This window comes from Leucopleurus acutus, assembly GCF_964270905.1.
Source record: "Leucopleurus acutus genome assembly, chromosome: 17".
NCBI classification, from domain to species: domain Eukaryota; kingdom Metazoa; phylum Chordata; class Mammalia; order Artiodactyla; family Delphinidae; genus Leucopleurus; species Leucopleurus acutus.
Window position 1 is genome coordinate 37,380,608 of NC_139159.1, and position 22,508 is coordinate 37,403,115.

The 22,508-nt window shown below is 34.5% G+C and overlaps 1 protein-coding gene across 2 annotated transcripts in view; it reads right to left on the reverse strand.

The window, feature by feature from the left end:
• Positions 1–22,508, reverse strand: part of NBN (nibrin) — a 45,407-nt gene that overhangs the window by 17,865 nt on the left and 5,034 nt on the right. For both annotated transcript variants that reach the window (XM_082859128.1, XM_082859127.1), the window contains exons 5-9: positions 20,812–20,915; positions 12,351–12,468; positions 11,541–11,734; positions 6,321–6,418; positions 924–1,053 (exon numbers count right to left, since the gene is read on the reverse strand). In XM_082859128.1, coding sequence (XP_082715254.1) covers positions 924–1,053; positions 6,321–6,418; positions 11,541–11,734; positions 12,351–12,468; positions 20,812–20,915 — 644 coding nt within the window. The remainder of the gene's footprint in view (positions 1–923; positions 1,054–6,320; positions 6,419–11,540; positions 11,735–12,350; positions 12,469–20,811; positions 20,916–22,508) is intronic.

The following is a 22,508-nucleotide window of genomic DNA, read 5'->3' on the forward strand; positions in this document are numbered from 1 at the left end:
AATATTGATTATTTAGATAGCCAGGTACACACATATAAAGTATCTCTAAAACTGTGTAATTCACATACAAGCAACATCATATAATAGAAACAAATTGATCTCAAACTTATTTCACCAGTCACAAATAAAACAGTATAATTCTTTGTAGTCTTCCATATACATTTGCAAGGAATTAAAAAAAAACTTTATCATTTTCAGGAGTTGGCAAACTACAGCTTGCAGGACACATCTGGCCTGCCACTTGTTTTTGTAAATTAAGTTTTATTGGAACACAGCCACACTCATTCATTTACACGTTGTCTATGGCTGCTTTAATCCTACAATGGCAGAGTTGAGTAGCTGTGACAGAGATCAGTGACCCACAGAGCCAAAAGTATTTACTCTCTAGTGCTTCATTTTAATTTTTATTTATTTATTTATTTTTGGCTGTGTTGGGTCTTCGTTGCTGCACATGGGCTTTCTTTAGTTGCAGCGAGCGGGGGCTACTCTTCTTGCAGTGTGCAGGCTTCTCACTGCGGTGGCTTCTCGTTTCAGAGCATGGGCACTAGGTGTGCGGGCTTCAGTAGTTGCGGCACATGGCCTCAGTAGTTGTGGCTTGCAGGCTCTAGAGCGCAGGCCCAGTAGTTGTGGCACCGGGTTTAGTTGCTCTGCGGCATGTGGGATCTTCCCGGACCAGGGATCGAACCCATGTCCCCTGCATTGGCAGGCAGATTCTTAACCACTGCGCCACCAGGGAAGTCCCTCTAGTGCTTTATAAAGTCTGCTAAACCCTGTCCCAAAATATTATTTTCCCTGGCATCCCACACTCCCAATTCTTTATCTCCCAAGAGATGACTTGATACAGGCATTGACTTTACTTCTTGAATATACTATTAATTTATTGATAGAATAACAACAATAGTTCGTTTACAATGAAGCTTTACCATTTATCTCCTTGCTCTGATTGTGTATCAGCTACATATGTTGTAGTATTCACTGGGGCACCTGGCATTAAGTTTTCATTGGCTGGTAAGACTTGGGAAAGGCTTGGACCTGGAGTTGTTGTCTTCAATCCTGTAAATCACAGAAGTGAAAGAAAGAATCACAATTGCTAGACACAAGATAGACATTTGGTCACTTAGAATTGTTAGGACTGTGCCATGTTGAGAGAATTAACTATAGCACACAGTTGTCTCTGGTCAAATACTTAACAAAACAGCCTATGAGCAGCAGCCTGTTGGCATCTGTGATGGGCTTATCTGAAATAAATCATTTTAAAGACACATCAAATCCTTCAGGTTAAACTATTATCAACTTAAATAAAAACAAACTCAACTTAAATTCTAATTCAAATTATGCTTTAGTCAGGAGACCAAAAATTAAAATTTCTCCCCCACAGAAAGTATATCTACTGTCTACACAAATCAAAATCAATGTGAATTTAATTTTTAGAAGGAATATACTATTTGACAAGAAGAGATGAACAGTCTTAGACATAAATTTTTTGGCTACTCCAGAAAACCATAATGATTACTTCATCATTTTATATACCAAAATAGCAATGTAATTCAAGTGCCACTCTTCTGGAATACTTCTCTTGAACCTCTCACATTGAATTAGATGCCCCTCATTTTGAATCCCATACCACCCTTTACATCACTCTACTGTTAACACACTCTTACTAACTTTTTAACACTAGCTGTGTGACCTGTATTACTTAACCTCTCTATGCCTTAGTTTCTTCATCTATGAAATGAGGATAATTACATGCTGTTTCTTCCTCACATATTGTTTTAAGGGCAAAGTGAACTAATATATGGACAGCACTTAGAAAAATGCTTGGAACATAGTAAGGACTATGAAGTGTTAGCTGTTATCATCACTGTATACCGTACTTGTTTACTTGTTACTTTCTCTTATTAGACTTGGAACCTCCTTGAGAACAGGGACTGAGTCTTGCTCATTTCTGTATCTCATCTCTGAGCAATGTTTGGTATTTAATGGATATAAGTAAGTTAACAGAATTAAATTAACTGAAAAAAAATTTTAAGTTGACATTTATTAAGTATCAAAGCTAAATTACCACTCTGTTAGCTCCTGACACAGGATGTGTTTAATAAAATGTTTATAACTGATTCCAAATTCAGGTATTTAACTTACTTCTGCCACTCTCCTTATATGACCACCTTAGCTCACTGGCATTTCCTTACACATACATATCCCTAAAATTCTTCTTAGCTTGCACAGTTTGCAAAAAATAATAATTACAAATGTGTATATAACCATTAAAAGAAATATTCATAAGCTGAATCTAATGACCCAGAATAACTAATGTCTGTCAATAAGATTATTTATTATATTCTCCTTGCTAAAATACTAGGAGGGTAGGGATTTGCTCTACTCTGCTCACCTCTTTATTCCAAGTGTTTAGAGTAATTAAAGGCATATAACAAGGTTCAATAAATACTTGTTGAAAGGTAATGAATATGGAAGGAAAGGAGGAAACAAAGGAGAAAAAGGGAGGAAAGAAGACATGCATTCACTCTGTTCCCCCCAAAACTAGCCGTGTTCTAAAATTGTTTGTAAGTCTGATGTCTATGAATTGGAACCCACACAGACCTACCTATGAATATGTGCAAGAAATAATACTACTAATTATAATGTAGATTTTTTATCAATTCCTTATGACCTTGTTTCCATATGAGATAACACAATAGAAAAGATGCTGGTCTAGCAGTCACAAAACCCCAATTTTAGGATTGTCTTGGCTGTTTTATTTATGGGACCTTAACTTTTCTCAGCCTTGAGGTCTCTTACCTTTTAATAGAAAGATTAGATGATCTTTAAGGACCTTCTGGCCATAAATACATTTCTAACAGTGGATGATAAAATTTTGTTGCTCCACCCTAGCAAAGATAATCTTGTGTACCAATAACTTAGTTCAATTAAGCAAATATTTATACCAACTATAAACAAGTATTGGGCTTGGTGATGTCAGAGAAACCAAAATTAGTAAGAGTTTATAATCAGTCTAGTGGCTGAAAGAGGCATGGAAACAACTGGCTATGCTTCAAAGTAGGAAAAAGTTCTAACTGGAATGCAAAAAAAAAGTTACTGGGGTATAAAAAACCAAAATAATTAACCTGACTTGGAGAAGAGTTATGGGAGAGGAAAGAACCTAGAAAAACTCCACGAAAGAGGTGAGCATTTGTGGAAGGAGTCAGATTTTGAAGAGCAGTGCTAGCATTCTAGGAACAAGGACCATGATGAACAAGGTCAAGGAGTATGGCACATAAAAAAATATGGCGTATGTATTCTGTAGGGAAGTATATTAAAAAAAGATGAGGATGGGAAGAGATAGGCTACAGCTAAACTGTTGAAGGCTCGAAAGTCTAGACAAAGGGCTTAGGGATTTATTCTATAGATAATAAGAACTAGTAAAAGTTTTTAGGAGAAGGGAAGGTGATTCTAGTGGCAAAGTGAAATATTAACTGTAGAGATGAATATGGAGGCAGGACCTTACTGAGGGCAGTTAGAACAGCCCTCAGGAAATAAAGACATAGAGGGTTAAATAGGGCAGTGGCTGTGGGAAGGGATGGTAGCAGACCTCTTGAGCAGAAGCTACAGAGGAAGAATTTCAAGTCTTGTATGAGTAAAAAATGACTTAAATTTATAGTCTGAGTGCCTCCTCCATTTATATAAAAGAAGGTTCCTCTCTAGTTCAGTCCTTCCCTAGTTTCTTGGAGTTTATATGACAAACAGCAGGTTAAAATCAAGCAAAAGAAACCCAAAAAATCTGATGCCTTGGCTGCATCCCAGAATATCCTGGAATACAGAGAATGTGAATTTGAATTTTAAAAAAATGTTTCTGAAGCACATATCTAGTTGAGACTAGTTTTCTAAAAGAGAACAGAGGACAGTTGTTCCAAACAGGGACCTGGGACAAGAGGAGATACTCACATAGACCCAATGATTGTTTATTTTTACATATTTTTTGTTGTGTTGTTAAAGTCTGAAATTACACATAGCATTTTATTTTTTTCTGTAACAGAACAGAAATGCACAATCAACAAAATAGTATTTACAGTACATGCTATTTCTAAAGGGCTGTGGAGCTTTCTAATGGACAGCTTCTATAAGAATATGGCTCATTTTGGTATCCATATCAAAGTAGTTTTCTCTCTAAGAGAGGTTGAAGAGTTGGTCTTTGACTTCTGACTCTAAGGATAAATTCTAAGAATGTTAGTCCTGAATTTTGAGGAAACATTCACCATATCACAATTATTATGGAAACTTCACAAGCTCTTAAAACTGTATTTGAAGGTTACCCATGTATAGACAGAAACATATCTAGTGTACTCATGGGAAAGGGTACAGATATCAGGTGAATAAACATTCTTAACCAAATCATAAAATCCAAGTACTAGTCTGTTTATCCTTTTATATCTGCTCCCAGTAACCCCTACACCATCAATCATAATAGCAGTGTAATAACATCATAAAAGCTTTGACTTCAAGAGTCAGTTTGAATCAAATTATTTGCTATGTGACCTCTGGCTAATTTCTTAACCTCTCTGTACATCAGTTCCCTCATCTATAAAATGCAAACAATGTCATCTATCTTAAAGGGATTGTTTTGCAGATTAAATTGTAATGCCTTGTGTAAAGCACATACTTCAGTCTCTGCAAACTCAAGAGACAGCAGCTATTATTACTAATCAGGAGGTACACTGTCCAATTCTATAGGTGCCATTCAGTGGGCTACAATGTAAATGATACCCCCTGGAGTGTATTATTACATAGTGCTGCCCTTACTTGTCTTTTAGCCAAAGTCCAATAACTGCTGACAAATAGCTATAAAAAGAACTTAGGAGGCAAATAAATGTATAAAGAAATACCAAATGGATGCACACATAACTAGACAAAGAAAAGTTACGAGGAAGAATAAACGTAAAAATATCTAAGGTAAAGAAGCGAGAAGAAAAGAATAAATGAACCATCTTCTTGATGGCAACATCACCTTATCAAGAAAAGTAGGGGAATGAGTTTTAAAAAACCAAGGGGTAGGGCTTCCCTGGTGGCGCAGTGGTTGAGAGTCCGCCTGCCAATGCCGGGGACACGGGTTCGTGCCCCGATCTGGGAAGATCCCACATGCCGTGGAGCGGCTGGGCCCGTGAGCATGGCTGCTGAGCCTGCGCATCCGGAGCCTGTGCTCCGCAACGGGAGAGGCCCGTGTACCAAAAAAAAAAAAAAAACAAAAAACAAACCAAGGGGTAATAGGTGCCCTGAGTAAACTGGCTTTTGTGATAGTCAACACTGAGATAATTATAATATGTATTCTTCATCTCTGTAAATGGCATCACCACCCAACCAGCTACTCATGCCAAAAGATTAGGAGTTGTTTCTAAATCCTCCACGGGCAAGATGTGCTGGGTCTAGTTCCAAAATTTGGCCGGAATTTATTTGCTTTTCTGCATCTCTACTACTACCACCATGGTCCAAGGCACCAGGCTCTCTCTCACCTGGACCTCCACAACAGCTTCTACTCATATCCCCACTTCCATTTTGGACCCCTGGAATCCATTCTCCACACAGACACAATTGTGATCTGTTCCTTCTACCTGGAATTCTGCTATCCATATCCTCCCATGGCTGCCTTTTCTCATCATTCAGGACATGTGAGGCTCAAATATGACATCTTAAGTGAGACTGTCCCTGACTACCAATCTAAAATAGCCTATTCCCAGTCACTATCACGTCATCTTGTTTTAGCTTTCTCTTTGCACTTGGCCTTAACAGAACTTGTCAGATGTGTTTGTTTGCTTGTTAACTGTCTGAATCCTGACTTTTAGAATATAAAGTTCACAGTACAAGTATCTTGTTTACTTTATTCACCACTGTATCTTCAGTACTTACAACTGTGCCTAGTACTTGGCAGCCACAAATACTTATCGAATGAATAAATGAACAGATAAACATATGGCTTTTAAAAGACGGTGAAGATGGTCACCCGTGGCAAGTATAATACATTCATACAGGGACTTCCCTCATGGTCCAGTAGTTAAGAATCTGCCTTCCAATACAGGGGACGTGGGTTCGATACCTGGTTGGGGAACTAAGATTCCACATGCTGCGGGGCAACAAAGCCCGTGCACTCTAGAGCCCATACGTTACAACTAGAGAGAAGTCCGCGTGCTGCAACAAAGATCCCGCGTGCCGCAACTAAGACCTGATGCAGCCAAATAAATAAATAAATATTTAAAAAAATAATGGAGATACAGCCAATCAGCAATTTATACAATAAAGTTGCTAAAGAATCAATAAAATAGTATTTTAATTACCTGTACTGGGCTGGCCCTGAGGATCACAGTAATTCTCTGTAGTAATGAAAATAACTGCCAATCCAATTTCTGCTTCAGGAATAGGTCTAAGACCTTGCCTGTTAGAATAAAATAGTTTAAGTATGATGATATATTAAAACTAACAACTTTTATTAAGATGATGTCAAACTGAATCTATCTTCCACCCACCCCCAAAGTGACATCACAATTTTATGGTACAGAGAGAATTGCAAATACCTATAGTACTAGCTTATTCACTGGAACAATGTTACATTGGGCAAGTTCACCACCTTTTAGTAATTCAATTATTTCATCTGTAAAACAAAGGTCTAGAGTAAAGGATACAGATCCTTCCAGTTCTAAAACTCTATAATTTTCAGAATAATAGTAATACCCAGATGAAGCAATAAAATAGATTTTTTAAAGCAAATCTATGGTTACTAGAATCCTAAGATAAAACTTAAAAGAGAGAAAAAGAGGGGAGAAGGATAAGGAGGGAGAAAAGTACAAAGAACTATAAATAAGCTACATCTATACGTATGTTAGTATATCAAATCATTTTACCAAATTTACATGTATTAATGAATCTTCTTATTAAAGGAATCTTATGGTGAACCTATCTTCTGTTATTCTGTAATGTGCATAATGACTGATTTTATAAAACAAACATAATTTAATATAACTTAATAATGCTACATAGAAACTAAACCTCAAATTTTCAGAGCTTTAAAGCTCCTTTTAATACTTATTGTAGAGATATTTTAAGTGGTTGTAGTAGCTTAACAAGTCATTTTCAAATGCTTAACATTTGTTTTTTTGTTAAGTTTTTAAAAAGATGATTCTAAAATGTATATGGAAAGATAAAAAGCCAAGAATAGCCAGGATGCTTCTGAAGAAGAGCAGAAAGAAAATATTTGTCCCACTAGATATGAGGACTTAAACTGTTATAGTAATTAAGACAATGTAGGAAACGTGGTATTAGTATAAGAAGAGACATATTGCTCAATGGAAAAGACGGCCAAAAACATTCCCATGCATGTAAGGTCCCTTGGTATAAAACAGAATCAATTCCAGATAGATCAAAAATAAATTTCAAAAACAAAATATCAAAATACTAGTAAAAATTAGTAAAAAATATAGGTGAATATCTTTTTGATCTATGAGTAGAAAAAGATTTCTTATACAAAAAGCACTGACTATGAAAGATTGCTAATTTTGGGGATATTAAAATTAAGGGCTTTCATTCATCAACACAATAAAAAGTTAATTTACAAAATGGTAACAGATTCTGCAATCTTTTATGTAATCACATACAAGTGAAAAAAGGATTAATGCCAAGAATATATAAAAAACTCCTACAAATTAAAAAAAAAGGCACACAAATATGCAATTACCATACAATCCAGAAACTGCACTCTTGGGAGTTTATTCCAGAGAAATAAACACTTATGTTCACAAAGAAACCTGTATATGAATGTTCATATCAGCTTTATTTGTAACAAAAGCTGGAAAAATGCAGATGTCCTTCAATGGATGGATGACTCAACAAACCATAGTATATCCATACTACAGAATACGTAAAATATACATATGTATATGTATTTTAAGTGGCTGTAGTAGTCTAAAAGTTATTTTTCAAATGCTTAACATTCATTGTTTTATATGTATTAGTTTAACTTAGACTTGAACTCTAAGTGAATTTATAATAACACACAAAAAAAGATTTTAAAAAGTATTATCATCAAGTGATCACATACACCTACTTGTATTTCAGGCAATTCAAAATTGATATTTTACTACCCTACTAATACTTTTGAAACTATACATACGTCATATCATGAAAATTAGTTACAAAAGATTGGCTATGTAAAACAAAATACACATTTAATAATGATGTTATAAGACATACATCATCTTAAATGGGGAAATACTGGAAGCATTACTTTTAAAGTCAATAGTGAGATAAATGTGGCTACTATCACCACTTCTATCCAACAGCTTTGGATGTCCCAGTTGGTCCAAAACCAAGAGAGAATAAAAGAGAGAGAGCAGTACCAGAGGCAAAAAGGATTAAAAAGGAGGAGAGAAATATTATTTACAGATGATATGGTTTATATAAAAAAAGACTATAAAGTATGAGAAACAAAAGGGGAGTCCAACGAGGTGGTGGGATATGAGATTAATATCAATGTCAGCTGAATTTCTATATATCAACAGTAAACTAGAAAATGTAATTAAAGAGACAATATCCATACCATGCTTATCCATACCATGAAACACTACTCAGCAATAAAAAAAGGATGAACTACTGATACACAAAACCTAGATGAATCTCTAAGGAATTATGGTGAGTGAAAATAAAAATTCTAAAAGGTTACATGCTGTATGATTTCATTTATATATCATTTTCTAAATAATAAATTTTAGAAATGAAGAAGGAATTAGTGGTTGTCAAAGTTTAGGGACATGGAGGGGGAGGTAGGGAGGGGTGTGTGGTTATAAAAGAACAACACAAGGGATTCCTGTGGTGATGGAACTGTTCTGTATCTTAACTATGGTGAATACATGAACCTACACATGTAATAAAATTATATAGAACTAAATACACACACATACACTACACACACAAGAACACATAAAACTGGGGAAATCTGTATTTAAAACAAAAAAAGAATACAATTATCCCAATAGAAAACTGGGCAAGAGACATGTATTTCACAAAGATGGAAAAATTAACATCTAATAAACTTTTGAAGAAACGTTAACCATCACTGGTGATCAGGGAAATACAAATCAAAATCACAAGATATGATTATATATCCATTAAATTGGCAAAAATGATAGTCTGAAAATACCGAGTATTGAAAATGACGTGCATCTAACTTAATCTCTTATATACCGTGGGTGGGAGTATAAAGCGGAAAACAGTTTGATACTGTTGAGTGTTCTAACCCTAGTAATGTAGTAATATATCCCAAAGAAAATCCTGCACAAGTACCAATAGGAAACATACAAAGATAATCTCAGTAGCAGTTTACAATAATAAAAATTTATTTAAAATAACTAAATAATTAGTGAACAAAATGAATGTGTATTATTTATAGTTCAGTGATGATGGTGTATCATGATCCAAAGATTATGATTCATTCAATTTTATGCAAAGCTGTGGAACAGGTGAGAAGAGGATAAGGCAAAGGAGGAGAGGATAAAGAGAAAATAATTAAATTAGTAACAGGAAGAGTTCCCAAATATGGGCTAAGACATTGGGAAAATATCTCAGCAAGAACAAAAATCAGCATTATATTGTTCCCCTAGACTTCTAATCTTTTTCAGAGATATTTAATTTTAATCACTGATATCCTATACCCACTTCTGACAACTAATCAATAGCACCATGGCACTAACCCATCCCAATGTTGCCCTATTGTCTGAAATTCAGTCAATAGCTGACTTTACTGGTTTGATATAACTGTACCTTCAATTGCTATCAATGGCTTGGACTAAATGGACAGGTGTTATTTTAAGTGATAGTCTTTCTCAAACTGTAAAATTGTCCTCTATGACCAAATTGAAACAGGATCCAGAGAGTACAGAACAAAATGTCATCTCATGATCAAGTCACCAGCCTCTGAGCAACCTCCACTCCAGCAAGGCAGCAAGATGTAATGGTAAAGAGCATGGACTCTGGAACCAGACTGCATGTATTCACATCCTGGCTCCTCTGCTCGCTCCCTGTGTTCTACTCAAATCCCCTTTTGCCCTCTCTGCACAACGGGGAACATAACAGTAAAAATACACATGATTGTATGAGAATTAAATGTCTTAATAGATGTAGAATTCTTAGAACAGGACCTGCTACAATATATAGTATTATGTAAGTAAGCTATTATTGCTATTGTTCAGCATGGCTTTTAAAGACTGGTAAACTGGTCATAAGTAAAATACTGCCTGAAAGAAGCCTTCTCTATTTAAAATAAACTTCTCCCCTCTGCCCTGTTATTCTGCTTTCTTATACACATTTGTAATTATCTGTTTACTTGTAAGCTCCAGTGGTGGCAGGGTCCATAGCTATCTTGTTAACCATTATATTCCCAGTGCCTAAAACACAACAGAATCACAGTATATTCTGGTTGTAGTAGTAAGATGGTATTTTTGTTACACAAATATTTTCTTTTTCACAGCAGTTAACACATCTCCATTAAGCAAAATATTTATGGGACACATGACTGAAATTTTACTTTTTACTTCGGCAAACCCATTTTAAAAAAAAGCAGTCTTCATGGTCGGAAAGACTCCTGGGTCAGGAAAAATGAATACTGTGGAGAGCTTATTTTATGGACTTTTTAGACATATAAATACCCTAGGCCCTGACTATTTTTTAAAAATATTTATTTATTTATTTTGCCATGCTGGGTCTTAGTTGTGGTGTGCAGGATCTTCTAGTCGCAGCATGCAGGATCTTTAGTTGCAGCATGCAGGGTCTTTTAGTTGCAACATGTGGGATCTAGTTCCCTCAACAGAGATCGAACCCAGGCCCCCTGCATTGGGAGCATGGAGTCTTAGCCACTGGACCATCAGCGAAGTCCCAGCTCTAACTATTTTTTACTAGGTGAATAGAAATTCAGTCAACGGACTGCCAAGGCTGATTTTTTTACTTTGTGCTTCAAAAATGCTAAGATTATTAACACCAGTAAAGAGTCCAGGAAAAAAATCCTTGCTTTAGTGCTTTCAAACTGCTGCCCCTCCATACTACAAACACTATTCTAGGATACTTGATACTTTTTTCCTGCTTTCCCATAACAGCCTATATAGCCATAATAGCCTAATTTTTATACAAATTTTCGATGGGTAATAAACAAAGGAAAAATACATTCCAGCTTGAGGCTATTTCAGAACAATTTTACATTTGAGTTTTAACTTTCTCAACTACATATTCTAGAGAAACACAAATACTGCTTTATTAAGAGAGGTATATTCTGCAAATTCTATTAAAGTAACAAAAAAGCAGCAGAAAATAAATATTGAGATAAAACTGACATGGATAAATATATTCTATTTCTAGCATACTAAGTCACAATAAATTTCCAAGTACCATACACAATAAAATCTTTACAATAATTCTTGTATATACCTTTACATTATTATGTGGAGTGCAAAAAAAGTTACCTATAAAATCACCTACTTGCCCTTTTTTTTTAACTAATAAAGATAATTCTGTACCTCTGGAGTATATCCATAATTGAATGAATCCGTTTTTTCTGAGAGTCAGGAATTAAGGTCTGTGAATCTGTTATTCCTACATCAACAACACAAGTTCCAGGAGCTGAAAAGAAACTATCTTCTTCTTCATTGTCTTCTGTTATCAACCTAGCATCTCCTCCTCCAAATGCAACTGCTGCACTTAATTTTTTATGCTAAAAATGGAAAGAAAAAGAAAAAAAGTAATGAAATAGCCATAATTAATGTCTTGAATACATTCTCAAAATTGTAAGAATTTGATTTGGGAATTAAAATATAAGCAGAATTGAAGAAAAACTGATTTTATAATACTTCCTGAGAGGACAATCTGAGCTTCCACTCTGAGAAAATCCCTAGTTCACCAGGTACCACTGCAGCCCTGGAATCCTTACATCATCTACAGCTCCTCTTCACACAGCACTGTAACTGTGGGCTTACTTGCATGATTTTTCCACTTGCAACATTAACTCCTGGAACTGTCATTTCAGCACACAGAAGACATTCAACAGCTGCTTACTAACCGAACAAGTTAGAACTTAAACCAAAGTTTTTGGTCTCCTCCCTGTACGTATTTATATAAACTTAATTAATAAGCCAATTAAGAGATATTAAGAAATGCCATAGTCATATACATGAACGCTGGGCAAGTTCTGGTGCCTGGGCAGTTTTTTATTTCACTTCACACTTCTACACAAAATCTCAAAAGGAAGTGTATTAACAACTATTGACAACAGTAATAATTTATCCTAGTTTATAACATTTTCTTTACAAAAATTTAGCTAATCACATTACCTGTTTGGCATTTAGAAAGACAAATGTTTTCCCTTTGAAGATTTGTTTTCTTTCCTGTCGTTCTGACAGATCAATATTTTTACTTCCAATAACTGGTTCATCAATAGGTGGGTAAAAACTATAAAAAATAAAATAAAGTACATTCTAATTATACACTACACTGTATGTATGTATAATCTAATGTATAACATTAGATTTTTAAATGGAATGGCAATCTAGACACTAGAAAGGCTTAATTTGCATAATACCATTATATTATTAAAAAATTAAGAGTTTTATCTGGGACTTAAGGACTCATAATGAGATACAATTAAATATATATGAATCAAACAACTTATGTAAATTACAAATAGTTAAGAGAGAAAAAGTAATTAAAAAGTTTTTTAAAAAAGTAAAAACAAACCAAAAAAAAAAACCCCCAAACCAAATGGTTGAAACATCATCCATTAAAGATTAAATTCTATTAGCATGCTGTGCTTGCTTAGGAACCAGTAAGTATTAGGAATAATGTTCATATTGTAATTCTATGAACTACTGCTATAAGTGTTTTGTTACAAATCTCTTTGGAGAAGCTCAGGGAATTTTAAAACCTACATTTTGTGAGTTTAAATAAAATTCCCAAAGATTTAAAAACACAATCTTTTAGCTCTTTAATGTAACACTATAAACACATCTTAATCATCCATAGAGATTAGGGAAAAGAAGAAAATAGAGAAGTAAAATCAACAGATAATTCAGTTCATAGTTTCAACTTTCTATATAATCAGATCTTTTGTTACAGCTATTCATAACTGAGCAGACTTTTAGTTTCTCTCTACCTTCTAGTAAAAATTATTAATGTTCATGGATAGAAAGGCTCGATATTGTCAACATGTCAGTTCTTCCCAACTTCATCTATAGATTAAACACAATCCCAGTAACTCCCAGCAAGTTATTTTGTGAATGTTAACAAACAGATTCTAAAGTTTACATGGAGAGGCAAAAGACCCAGAACAGCCAACACAATATTAAGGAAGAAGAACGAGGTTGGAGTACTAACACTACAGAATCCAAGACTTAATGTAAAGCGGCAGTAATCAAGAGAGTGTGGGACTTCCCTGGTGGCGCAGTGGTTAAGAATCTCCCTGCCATTGCAGGGGACACAGGTTTGAGCCTTGGTCTGGGAAGATCCCACATGCCGCAGAGCAACTAAGCCCGTGCGCCAAAACTACTGAGGCCCGCGCGCCTACAGCTCGTGCTCCGCAACAAGAGAAGCCACCATGATGAGAAGCCCGCACACGGCAACGAAGAGTAGCCCTCGCTCGCTGCAACTAGAGAAAGCCCGCACACAGCAACGAAGACCCAAAGCAGCCAAAAATAAATAAATTAAAATAAATAAATTAAAAAAAGAAAAGATTAAAAAAAAAAAAGAATCCGCCTGCCAACGCAGGGGACATGGGTTCGAGCCCTGGTCCGGGAAGATCTCACATGCCACGGAACAACTAAGCCCGTGCGCCACAACTACTGAGCCCACATGCCACGACTACTGAAGCCCGCGTGCCTAGAGCCCGTGCTCCGCAACAAGAGAAGCCACTGCAATGAGAAGCCCTCACACTGCAACGAAGAGTAGCCCCTATTTGCCGCAATTAGAGAAAGCCTGCTCACAGCAACAATGACTCAACACAGCCAAAAAATTTTAAAAATTAAAAAAAAATTTTAATTAAAAAAAAAGCATGGTACTGGCAAAAAGACAGACAAATAGATCAGTGGAGGAGAATGAAGAGCCCAGAAATAAACTCACATAGAATCAATTCTGATCTTTTACAACAGAGCAAAGGCAGTACAATGGAGCTTAGTCTTTTCAACAATTGGTGATGGAACTGGACATTCACATGCAAAAAAAATGAATCTAGACCCAGATCTTACACTCTTCACAAAAATTAACTCAAAATGGATCACAGACCTAAACATAAAATGCAAAACTATAAAACTCCTGCAAGATAACACAGGAGAAAATCTAGATGACCTTGGATATGGAGATGACTCTTTAAATATAACACCAATGGCTTCATCCATGAAATAAATAAATGATAAGCTAGACTTCATTAAAATTAAAAAGTTCCACTCTGTAAAAGATAACATCAAGAGAATGAGAAGACAAACCACAGACCAGGAGAAAACACTTGCAAAAGACACATTTGACTGTTACAAAAAATATACAAAGAACTCTTAAAATTCAACAAGAACACAAACAACCTGATTTTTAAAAAGGGCCAAAGACTTTAATAGATACCTCTCCCAAGAAATAGAGAGAGCAAATAAGCATATGAAAAGTTGCTCAATATTATATATCATCAAGGAAATGCAAATTAAAACAAAGAGATACCACTACACACCTACTAGAATGGCGAAAATCTAGAACACTGATACCACCAAATGCTGGTGAAGATGTAGAAGAACAGGTACTTTTATTCATTGCTGGTGGGAATGCAAAATGGTACAGCCACTTTAGAGGACACTTTGGCACTTTCCCACAAAACTAAACACATTCTTAACCATATGATCCAGCAGTCATGCTTCTTGGGATTTACCCAGAGGAGATGAACTCATGCCATAACTTGGAAGCAACCAAGATATCCTTCAGTAGTTAATGAATAAATAAACTGTGGTACATTCAAACATGGAATATTATTCAGTGCTAAAAAGAAATGAGCTATCAAGCCATGAGAAGACATGGAGGAAACTTAAATGCATATTACTAAGTGAAAAAGGCCAATTTGGAAAGGCCACATATTGTATGATTCCAACTATATGACATTCTGGAAAAGGCAGAGCTATGAAGACAGTAAAAGATCAGTGGTTGCTGGGAGGTGGGGAAGTGGAGGGATGAATAGGTAGAGTACAGAGGGTTTTTAGACAGTGAAAATACTCCATATGATACTATAATGATGGATATATGTCATTCTACATTTGTTCAAACCCAAAGAATGTACAATACAAAGACTGAATCCTAATGTAAACTATGGACTTTGGGTGATTATGATGTGTCAATGTAGGCTCATCGATTGTAATAAATGTGCTACTCTGGTGGGGGATATCAATAATGGGGTAGGCTATCCATGTGTGGGAGCAGTGGGAATACAGGAAACCTGTACTTTCCTCTCCATTTTGCTGTGAACCTAAAACTGCTCTAAAAATTAAGTCTTTAAAAAAGATTTTTAAAAAATTACTAAAGCATAATGGTGATGATGAGGGGACAATGTAGGATGGGGGGAATCTGGACAGTCACTAGAGTTAACTATCCACAGAGAGCAACATCCAATATGACAAAAATGTTTTGGTCATAAGAGTCACCATCCAGCATTTTAGAACTAATTTCCTTACATTTCCCTCCTCCCACCCCCCAGATTTCTCCTTGGAAACATACATTATCTCATACAGTAAGCTGTCATGACTAAAATTTTATTAATTAAAAAAAACTTTTATAACTGACTAAACCACAAATGCATGTGTTTTAATCTGCTAGATTACTAATGGATGTTTTAAGTCTATTTTAAAGTAGTGATTCCTAGAATCTGCAATGTCAAATGACTGAGTTATCTGCAGGTATCTGCAGAGCAGATTTAGTTGGTAGGATGGAATGCAAACCCAGGGAGTTATTGCAGTTTTCTAAATAACTGACTTTAAAATTCTGTTTATTCTACTTTTAAACACATACAGAGAATAGTGGAAACTATTAATTAAATCTATTATTAATTAATTATTATTAATTAAATCTACTATTAATTAAATCTAACTATTAATTAAATGAGAAAATAGGTAGCACTAAAAAATTAACAGGCATTCTAATTCATAAATAGGAAAAATTTTAATATCTCTTCATCAAACACCTTACATCCCTTTCAAGAAAATTCTTCCGTAGCTTACACTTCTTTTAGTGTAAAAGGCTTCATAAATATACAAATGGGTGTTTACAAATTAGTCTCCATAGTAATGTAACAACACTAGATTATTGGGCCAGTCTCAGACAAAAATAGAATGTAAATGTTTAATACATACATATGACTGAGTAAATGTGAGATTCCTACTGCTTTCTAATGACTAAAATAGCATTTTAAAATTATCTACAGCTTTGTGTTTTTCACATCGTCATTCTTAATTTTGCCACAGATAACAGATAACAGTTAACTACAGTTTAGTTCAATGAAGAGTGAACATTTGTTATACCAAGTCACATTCCATAAGAATGATATGCAATTAGCTTTCCAGAGTCCTAACTTTTATTTGTGTGATTCTTTGATGTTTGGTTCCTCTACTAAGTGCCAAGATGGCAGAAACTGTAATGCTTTTTGGCTCATCATTATATCCTCAGGTCTATCTTGCCTGGTTCAATAAATATTTAATAAACCGGCAGTATAAAACAGAAATAAAAATTTCACCTAATAAATTAGAAGTAGACAGAGTAAAAACATCCCTCAATACAAATGTGAGTATTAAAATTCTGGGACTAGAAAAATGTATTTTGGTTTTCTTTTAAAAATATTGGTAAATTTGAGCCCCAATACTCAGTAAGACTGATCTCGAAAGGAAAAAAACCCACCGTATTATCAAGAATCGAATCAAATGTTGGAGTCATACATACATATACATATATATGATATATATATATATCACATATATATACATATATGATATATATAATACAGTGACAAATAATAGACCATGTTCTGGAACTTCATATACGCAGAAAAATCTTTCTCTCTTTAGTAGTATTAAGGATGAAAACAAGAAAGGAGAGACTAGTGATAAATGTGAAGAAAACATCATTAAAAAGTCAATATTTCTGAAAAATTACATTCTAGAAGTTTTAAAGCATTACTGAGGCTATAGTGATTTGACAGCTAGTAATAAAATTGGAAAACAGTAAATTAACTTGGCAGAGACCTAGGTTAGAGGCACACTGCCTGAATACAAGAATACCACAAATATAAAGTGACCTCTAACTTCTATAATGAAAAAATTAAAACATTTTTTGGCATACTTACACAGAAACTTCAAGAGCTACAAATAAAATAATTATGCTTTATTATGTAGTAACTGGTACATATTATTCACAAATTCTATAAAATATTTATCTAGAAATATTGACTTTTTCCTATGTACATTTTATAACTTTATATAAATTCTTCACATGATGTTCAATAAATTTCGTCTAACTCAGAGCACATCATCTTCACTTCTGTCCCAAGATTTTCCAAATACAGAATTTTTCTGAATTCATGTATAATTCTGGCCGTGAAAACTATTCCAAGCCACAATATTTCTTTGCCCAACATCTGGATAGCTGTTTATTTCATTAGTACCAAATGTACATGTTCATGATTTCATGATTTTTTTTGGTGATCTCCAAAAGGTTTGAATTACATTGGCATCCACACCTTGTAAATCTGAGCTTGTATCTCCAGGAAAAAAATCTCTAGTGTGTGTTAAATTTCTTTGCTTTAAATTTTAATTGATTATTTAAGGTCAACTCTATAAGCTTCCTAAACTTTCATTTACCAAGATTGTTTCATGCTAATGTGTCTCTTGGGTCTGAGATTTTATTACAAGCTAATAAGTTAACCTATTCCTCTTTCATGGATGCTGACAGAAGACACAAGACTCCTGGGTCAGAGACAAAGCAAGCAGCAAGCCTCAGTGTGTTTGCAGCAGGTCTCCTTCCATGCCAAGTCCCCTGGGGATGACACAGAAGGTACATACCATGGGTTGTGTTACAGGAGAGGTATATACCATGGGTAGTGTTACACTGAACTTGGGAATCCACCCATTTTATAACAAGCTATAAGCAGGCCTGCTCTCTGTCCTGGGAAGGAGATATTACCTCATCCCTCCAGGTTTCTCACTGCAAACATAACCCTGAGAAATGGCCTGGGTATAGGGTAGTCAGGGCCTTTCAGTCTTGGCATAACCAGCAAGTTTTGTATGATGTAAGGACTCTCTCCCAACAGTGTTTTCTGAAAACAATGCTGCTTGTTGTTTAAAATAAACTGAGAAAGGGAAACTCCCTTTTTCTCTTGAGGATCATTTTTTTTACATTCAGACATATATAATATTTTAATGAACTTCCTTTATCAGAGCACAGAGTATCAAAATTAAATACTTCTTTCAAATGTAATCTAAAAATGACTTCATCTACATTGGTACTTTGATAACAGTATAGGAAAATTAGGTATCACAAACCATATCAGGTACTCTATCTTAACCCTTCACTTACTCTGTTTCGTGGTAACAGTGCAAAGATGCAGACATAACTGTACCAAAAAGGACTACACATTTTGTTAGGTAAAAATATAGTATGCCTCCTAATTTAAATTCAGGACTAGTGATAATGCTTTTACAGAACTAAAAGAACAGGTAGTTATGTAATAGAAGAGCCACCACAATTTATCTCATATCCCTTTTATAACCCATCCTACTACTATTTAATATCTTAAATTTAATCATTTTTCTATTTAATTGAGTATGGAGTCAAATTAATCTTCAACAAACATATCAAAATGGATCCCAATAAGTATAGCAATCTATTAAGGCAAAAAACTACATATTTTAAAATAGTATTAAAAACTTGATTATCAGTTGCCATCATCAAACATGACCTAATGTAATAGTCTTTCCTGGTTAACACTGAATTAGGAGTTAGTGAACAATCTTAGAGTAGGGATGTTTTATTATAGTCATCTAAGTTAATACAATCGCAAATTGAAGCCAGAAAAAAACTATGCCTAACCTAAAGTAAAAACAACAAAAAACCAAAAAACCAAGGTTAAATACACCTGAGAATCTGAACAAATAAGCAAGAATCAATGACTAATTCTAAAAACTCTAAGACCATAAAACATATCACCAGTAGTAAAAAATCAGACCCCTCCACTCTTAAGTAATCTAGAATTAACAATGGTTTATTATCTGTAACAAGAGTCATTATTTATAGGATTTATCAACTTTTCTAGGGAGGGTCATAAATAGGCTTCAGGGAAAAATGTAATTCTGTTGAAATACTATGTAAGTTGGTAGTAAGTGAAGTTTCTAGAGGAGAGACCAGTGCTTTCATTCTCTCACAGCGGGTCTAGCACTCAAAAAAGGTTAAGAATCATCTATTTTAAAATCTCGGGAATTCCCTGGTGGTCCAGTGGTTAGGACTCTGCATTTTCACTGCCAAGGGCCCAGGTTCAATCCCTGGTCAGGGAACTCAGATCCCACTAGCCACTTGGTGTGGCCAAAAAATAAATAAAATAAAATCTGAAGATCTCTTTCCAGAGGAAAGCATATTTTCTGTTAACCAGATTATAAAATACAAGAAACCTCCCAAATGAAAATTAAAAACAAAGAGAAAAATCTGATATTCAGTTACTTTTAAAAGCAAATACATATTATCAGGTATAAATAGTTCCTAAAAATATATGTACTGGGCAAATTAGCTTATAATAGCTAGTAATATTTTTAAATTGGTAATAAAATAGTTAGCTTGAATAGGTAATACTTAACTTAAATTGGGTAATAAAATACTTAATTTGCATAGAATTTTAGATTTTTAAAACTTCCTCAACTCTATTATGCCATATAGACTATAAGCTACTGACATACATTTTAAGCAAGCATGTTCTTATGTTGACTAAAAACACCCACCGTTTTATAGTCACCAGTATTTTAACCATGCAATCTAAAAAGAAAAATCACAAATATCTTCCTCCTCAACCATAGCTTATATTACTGCAAACATTACTAATACAATACATACAGTGGATAGATCCTTTCGTCTGGTGGTTCACAAATTTAGCAGAGCATCCAAAAAATTAAATAAATAATCAAGCTACTATGAATCCTCCCAGATATTGCAATTAGCTACACTTCTTTTAATAAGCACCTATTATGATGCCAGGCAATATGCTCAGACTTTATGTATGTCACTAGTTAAGATAAATAATACTTATACTTAATACTAATAATACTGAATACTTAAGAGACTCAGCAGGACAGGTATTAGTCTCATTTTTCAAAGGAGGTAACTGACACTTAGAAGAAATCAGCTCAATTCCCAAGGCCACAGCGCTGTTAATATTCTGGCCCAGGACTCTGAGGCTCCACAACAGGGATGCTGCACCACACAATTCCTGGTGTCCTGCATGCATGATGCCCAGCATTGGCATGTGTGCTCTACTGATTTCACCTCTATGCTATTACTGTCCTTCAATATTTTCCTTTTAATATTGGCACATATGTAACATGTGTTTCACAGAGATAAGAACAATCAACAAAGAACTGGGAAACTTTCTTCACATACTAACAAGAAAACTTCATTAATAATACTGAACTGTAACATTACATCCTGAAATAGTCAATAAAGAGGGAATTAACCTAAATAAAACCAGTGCTATCATATTTTGTATGTCATATTTTATTATATTTAAAATAAGCAATATACCTTTCAATTTCTGGAGGCTGTTTCTTGGACTGAACTGTTTTAAGAAATTCAGTAAAATATTCTGGTTTTACAATCGGACGCCCACAAATGAGTGCACATATTGTCTAAAAAGAAGAAAACATGTGAATACATATACTCATACCCTAGCTTTTTTAAAGATGTAAGTTATAGACTACAAAGAGGCTGTTCTATTCTGTTTTTCCTCCTGTCTCTCTAAATTTATAAAGGAGACACAATCTATAAAACAGAAGTCAGTATTGGTCACTGCCTAATTTTAGTATAAAAATCCCTGTATAATCACTTGATTATTAGAAGCTACCAATTACAATACAGGGGGGGACAGATTGGGAGTTTGGGATTGACATATACACAATGCTATATTTAAAATAGATAACCAATGAGGACCTACTGTATAGCACAGGGGACTCTGCTTGATATTCTGTAATAACCTAAATGGGAAAAGAATTTGAAAAAGAATAGATACATGTGTATGTATAACTGAATCACTTTGCTGTACACCTGAAACTAACAAGGTTGTTAATCAGCTATACTCCAATATAAAATAAAAATTAAAAATAAACAAACTGTGGTAACTACAACTCATGTAAGTCAGAATCCTGCAAAGCAAAGGCCTATATGCTAAAATAGCAATAAGACTGTTGAAATAACAAATAAATGTAACATACAGGCAAGTAGCAATAAACAATAATTATTAAAGGTGAAAAAAAAGAAGTTACCAATTACAATATTAATTTAAAAACTGCCTGGGGAGGGCAGAACAACATAACATAAAATACAAGTCAATTTAAAAATGTATACCATTTTAAAAACATTAAAATGTACATCTTAGAATTAAGGAAATGTAACGTCTGCCCTAGAGAAGACAGTAACAAGAGATAAACATGAGAGAGTTCTTTCACCTTAACTGCCTTTCAAACTGATTTTAATTATGGAATAAAGTCTTTTTAAGAAAGAAAATAAAGGAATAACTCTTTAGTGTTGGACAAAAGCTGAAAATAAGTATATACAGATGGAGTGGGGGAAGAAACTTCAACTAGCAAGTGAATTAAACTATAAGCCTCAAATAAGATGTATCCACAAAATTTGAGACAGATTAAAATATACCATCACTGGCAATGAAAATAAGATTCAGCATAATTCCAGGAAATAATACAACTAAAGAATTGGTAAGAATGCTTCTAATAAACATGGGAAATTACCTAAATGTGAGCAAGCAATTTAGGGTATCTCTCAAGAATGAAATCTGAAAGTTATGAACCTCAAATATGAATGAAATAATTGACTTCTTGCATGAAGCAGTAATGTGCAATTCAACACTGGACTGAGTAAACTCCAATACATGTGATCCTGGGCAAAGGATTCAATTGCTCCATGCCTCAGTTTCCTCTTCAGAAAATAATAACTGAACTGAATGCTCTTTAGGTTACCTTTTGGTTCTAACATTCAACAATTTTAAAAACATAAACTAATCTGTATTTTTGGAAAATTTACTAAAAAAATAATGACAAATATTTTTTGCACACGATTGATCATAAATATTGAAAAAGGAGTATTGCTCTGCAAGCCTTTGTTGGTATATATACAGTACTCTCTAATATCCAGGGACTGGGTGGCCATTAGCATCCTAGTCCCTGGAATACTGTGTACTATGGTAAATGGATCCTAGTTTCCAGGTC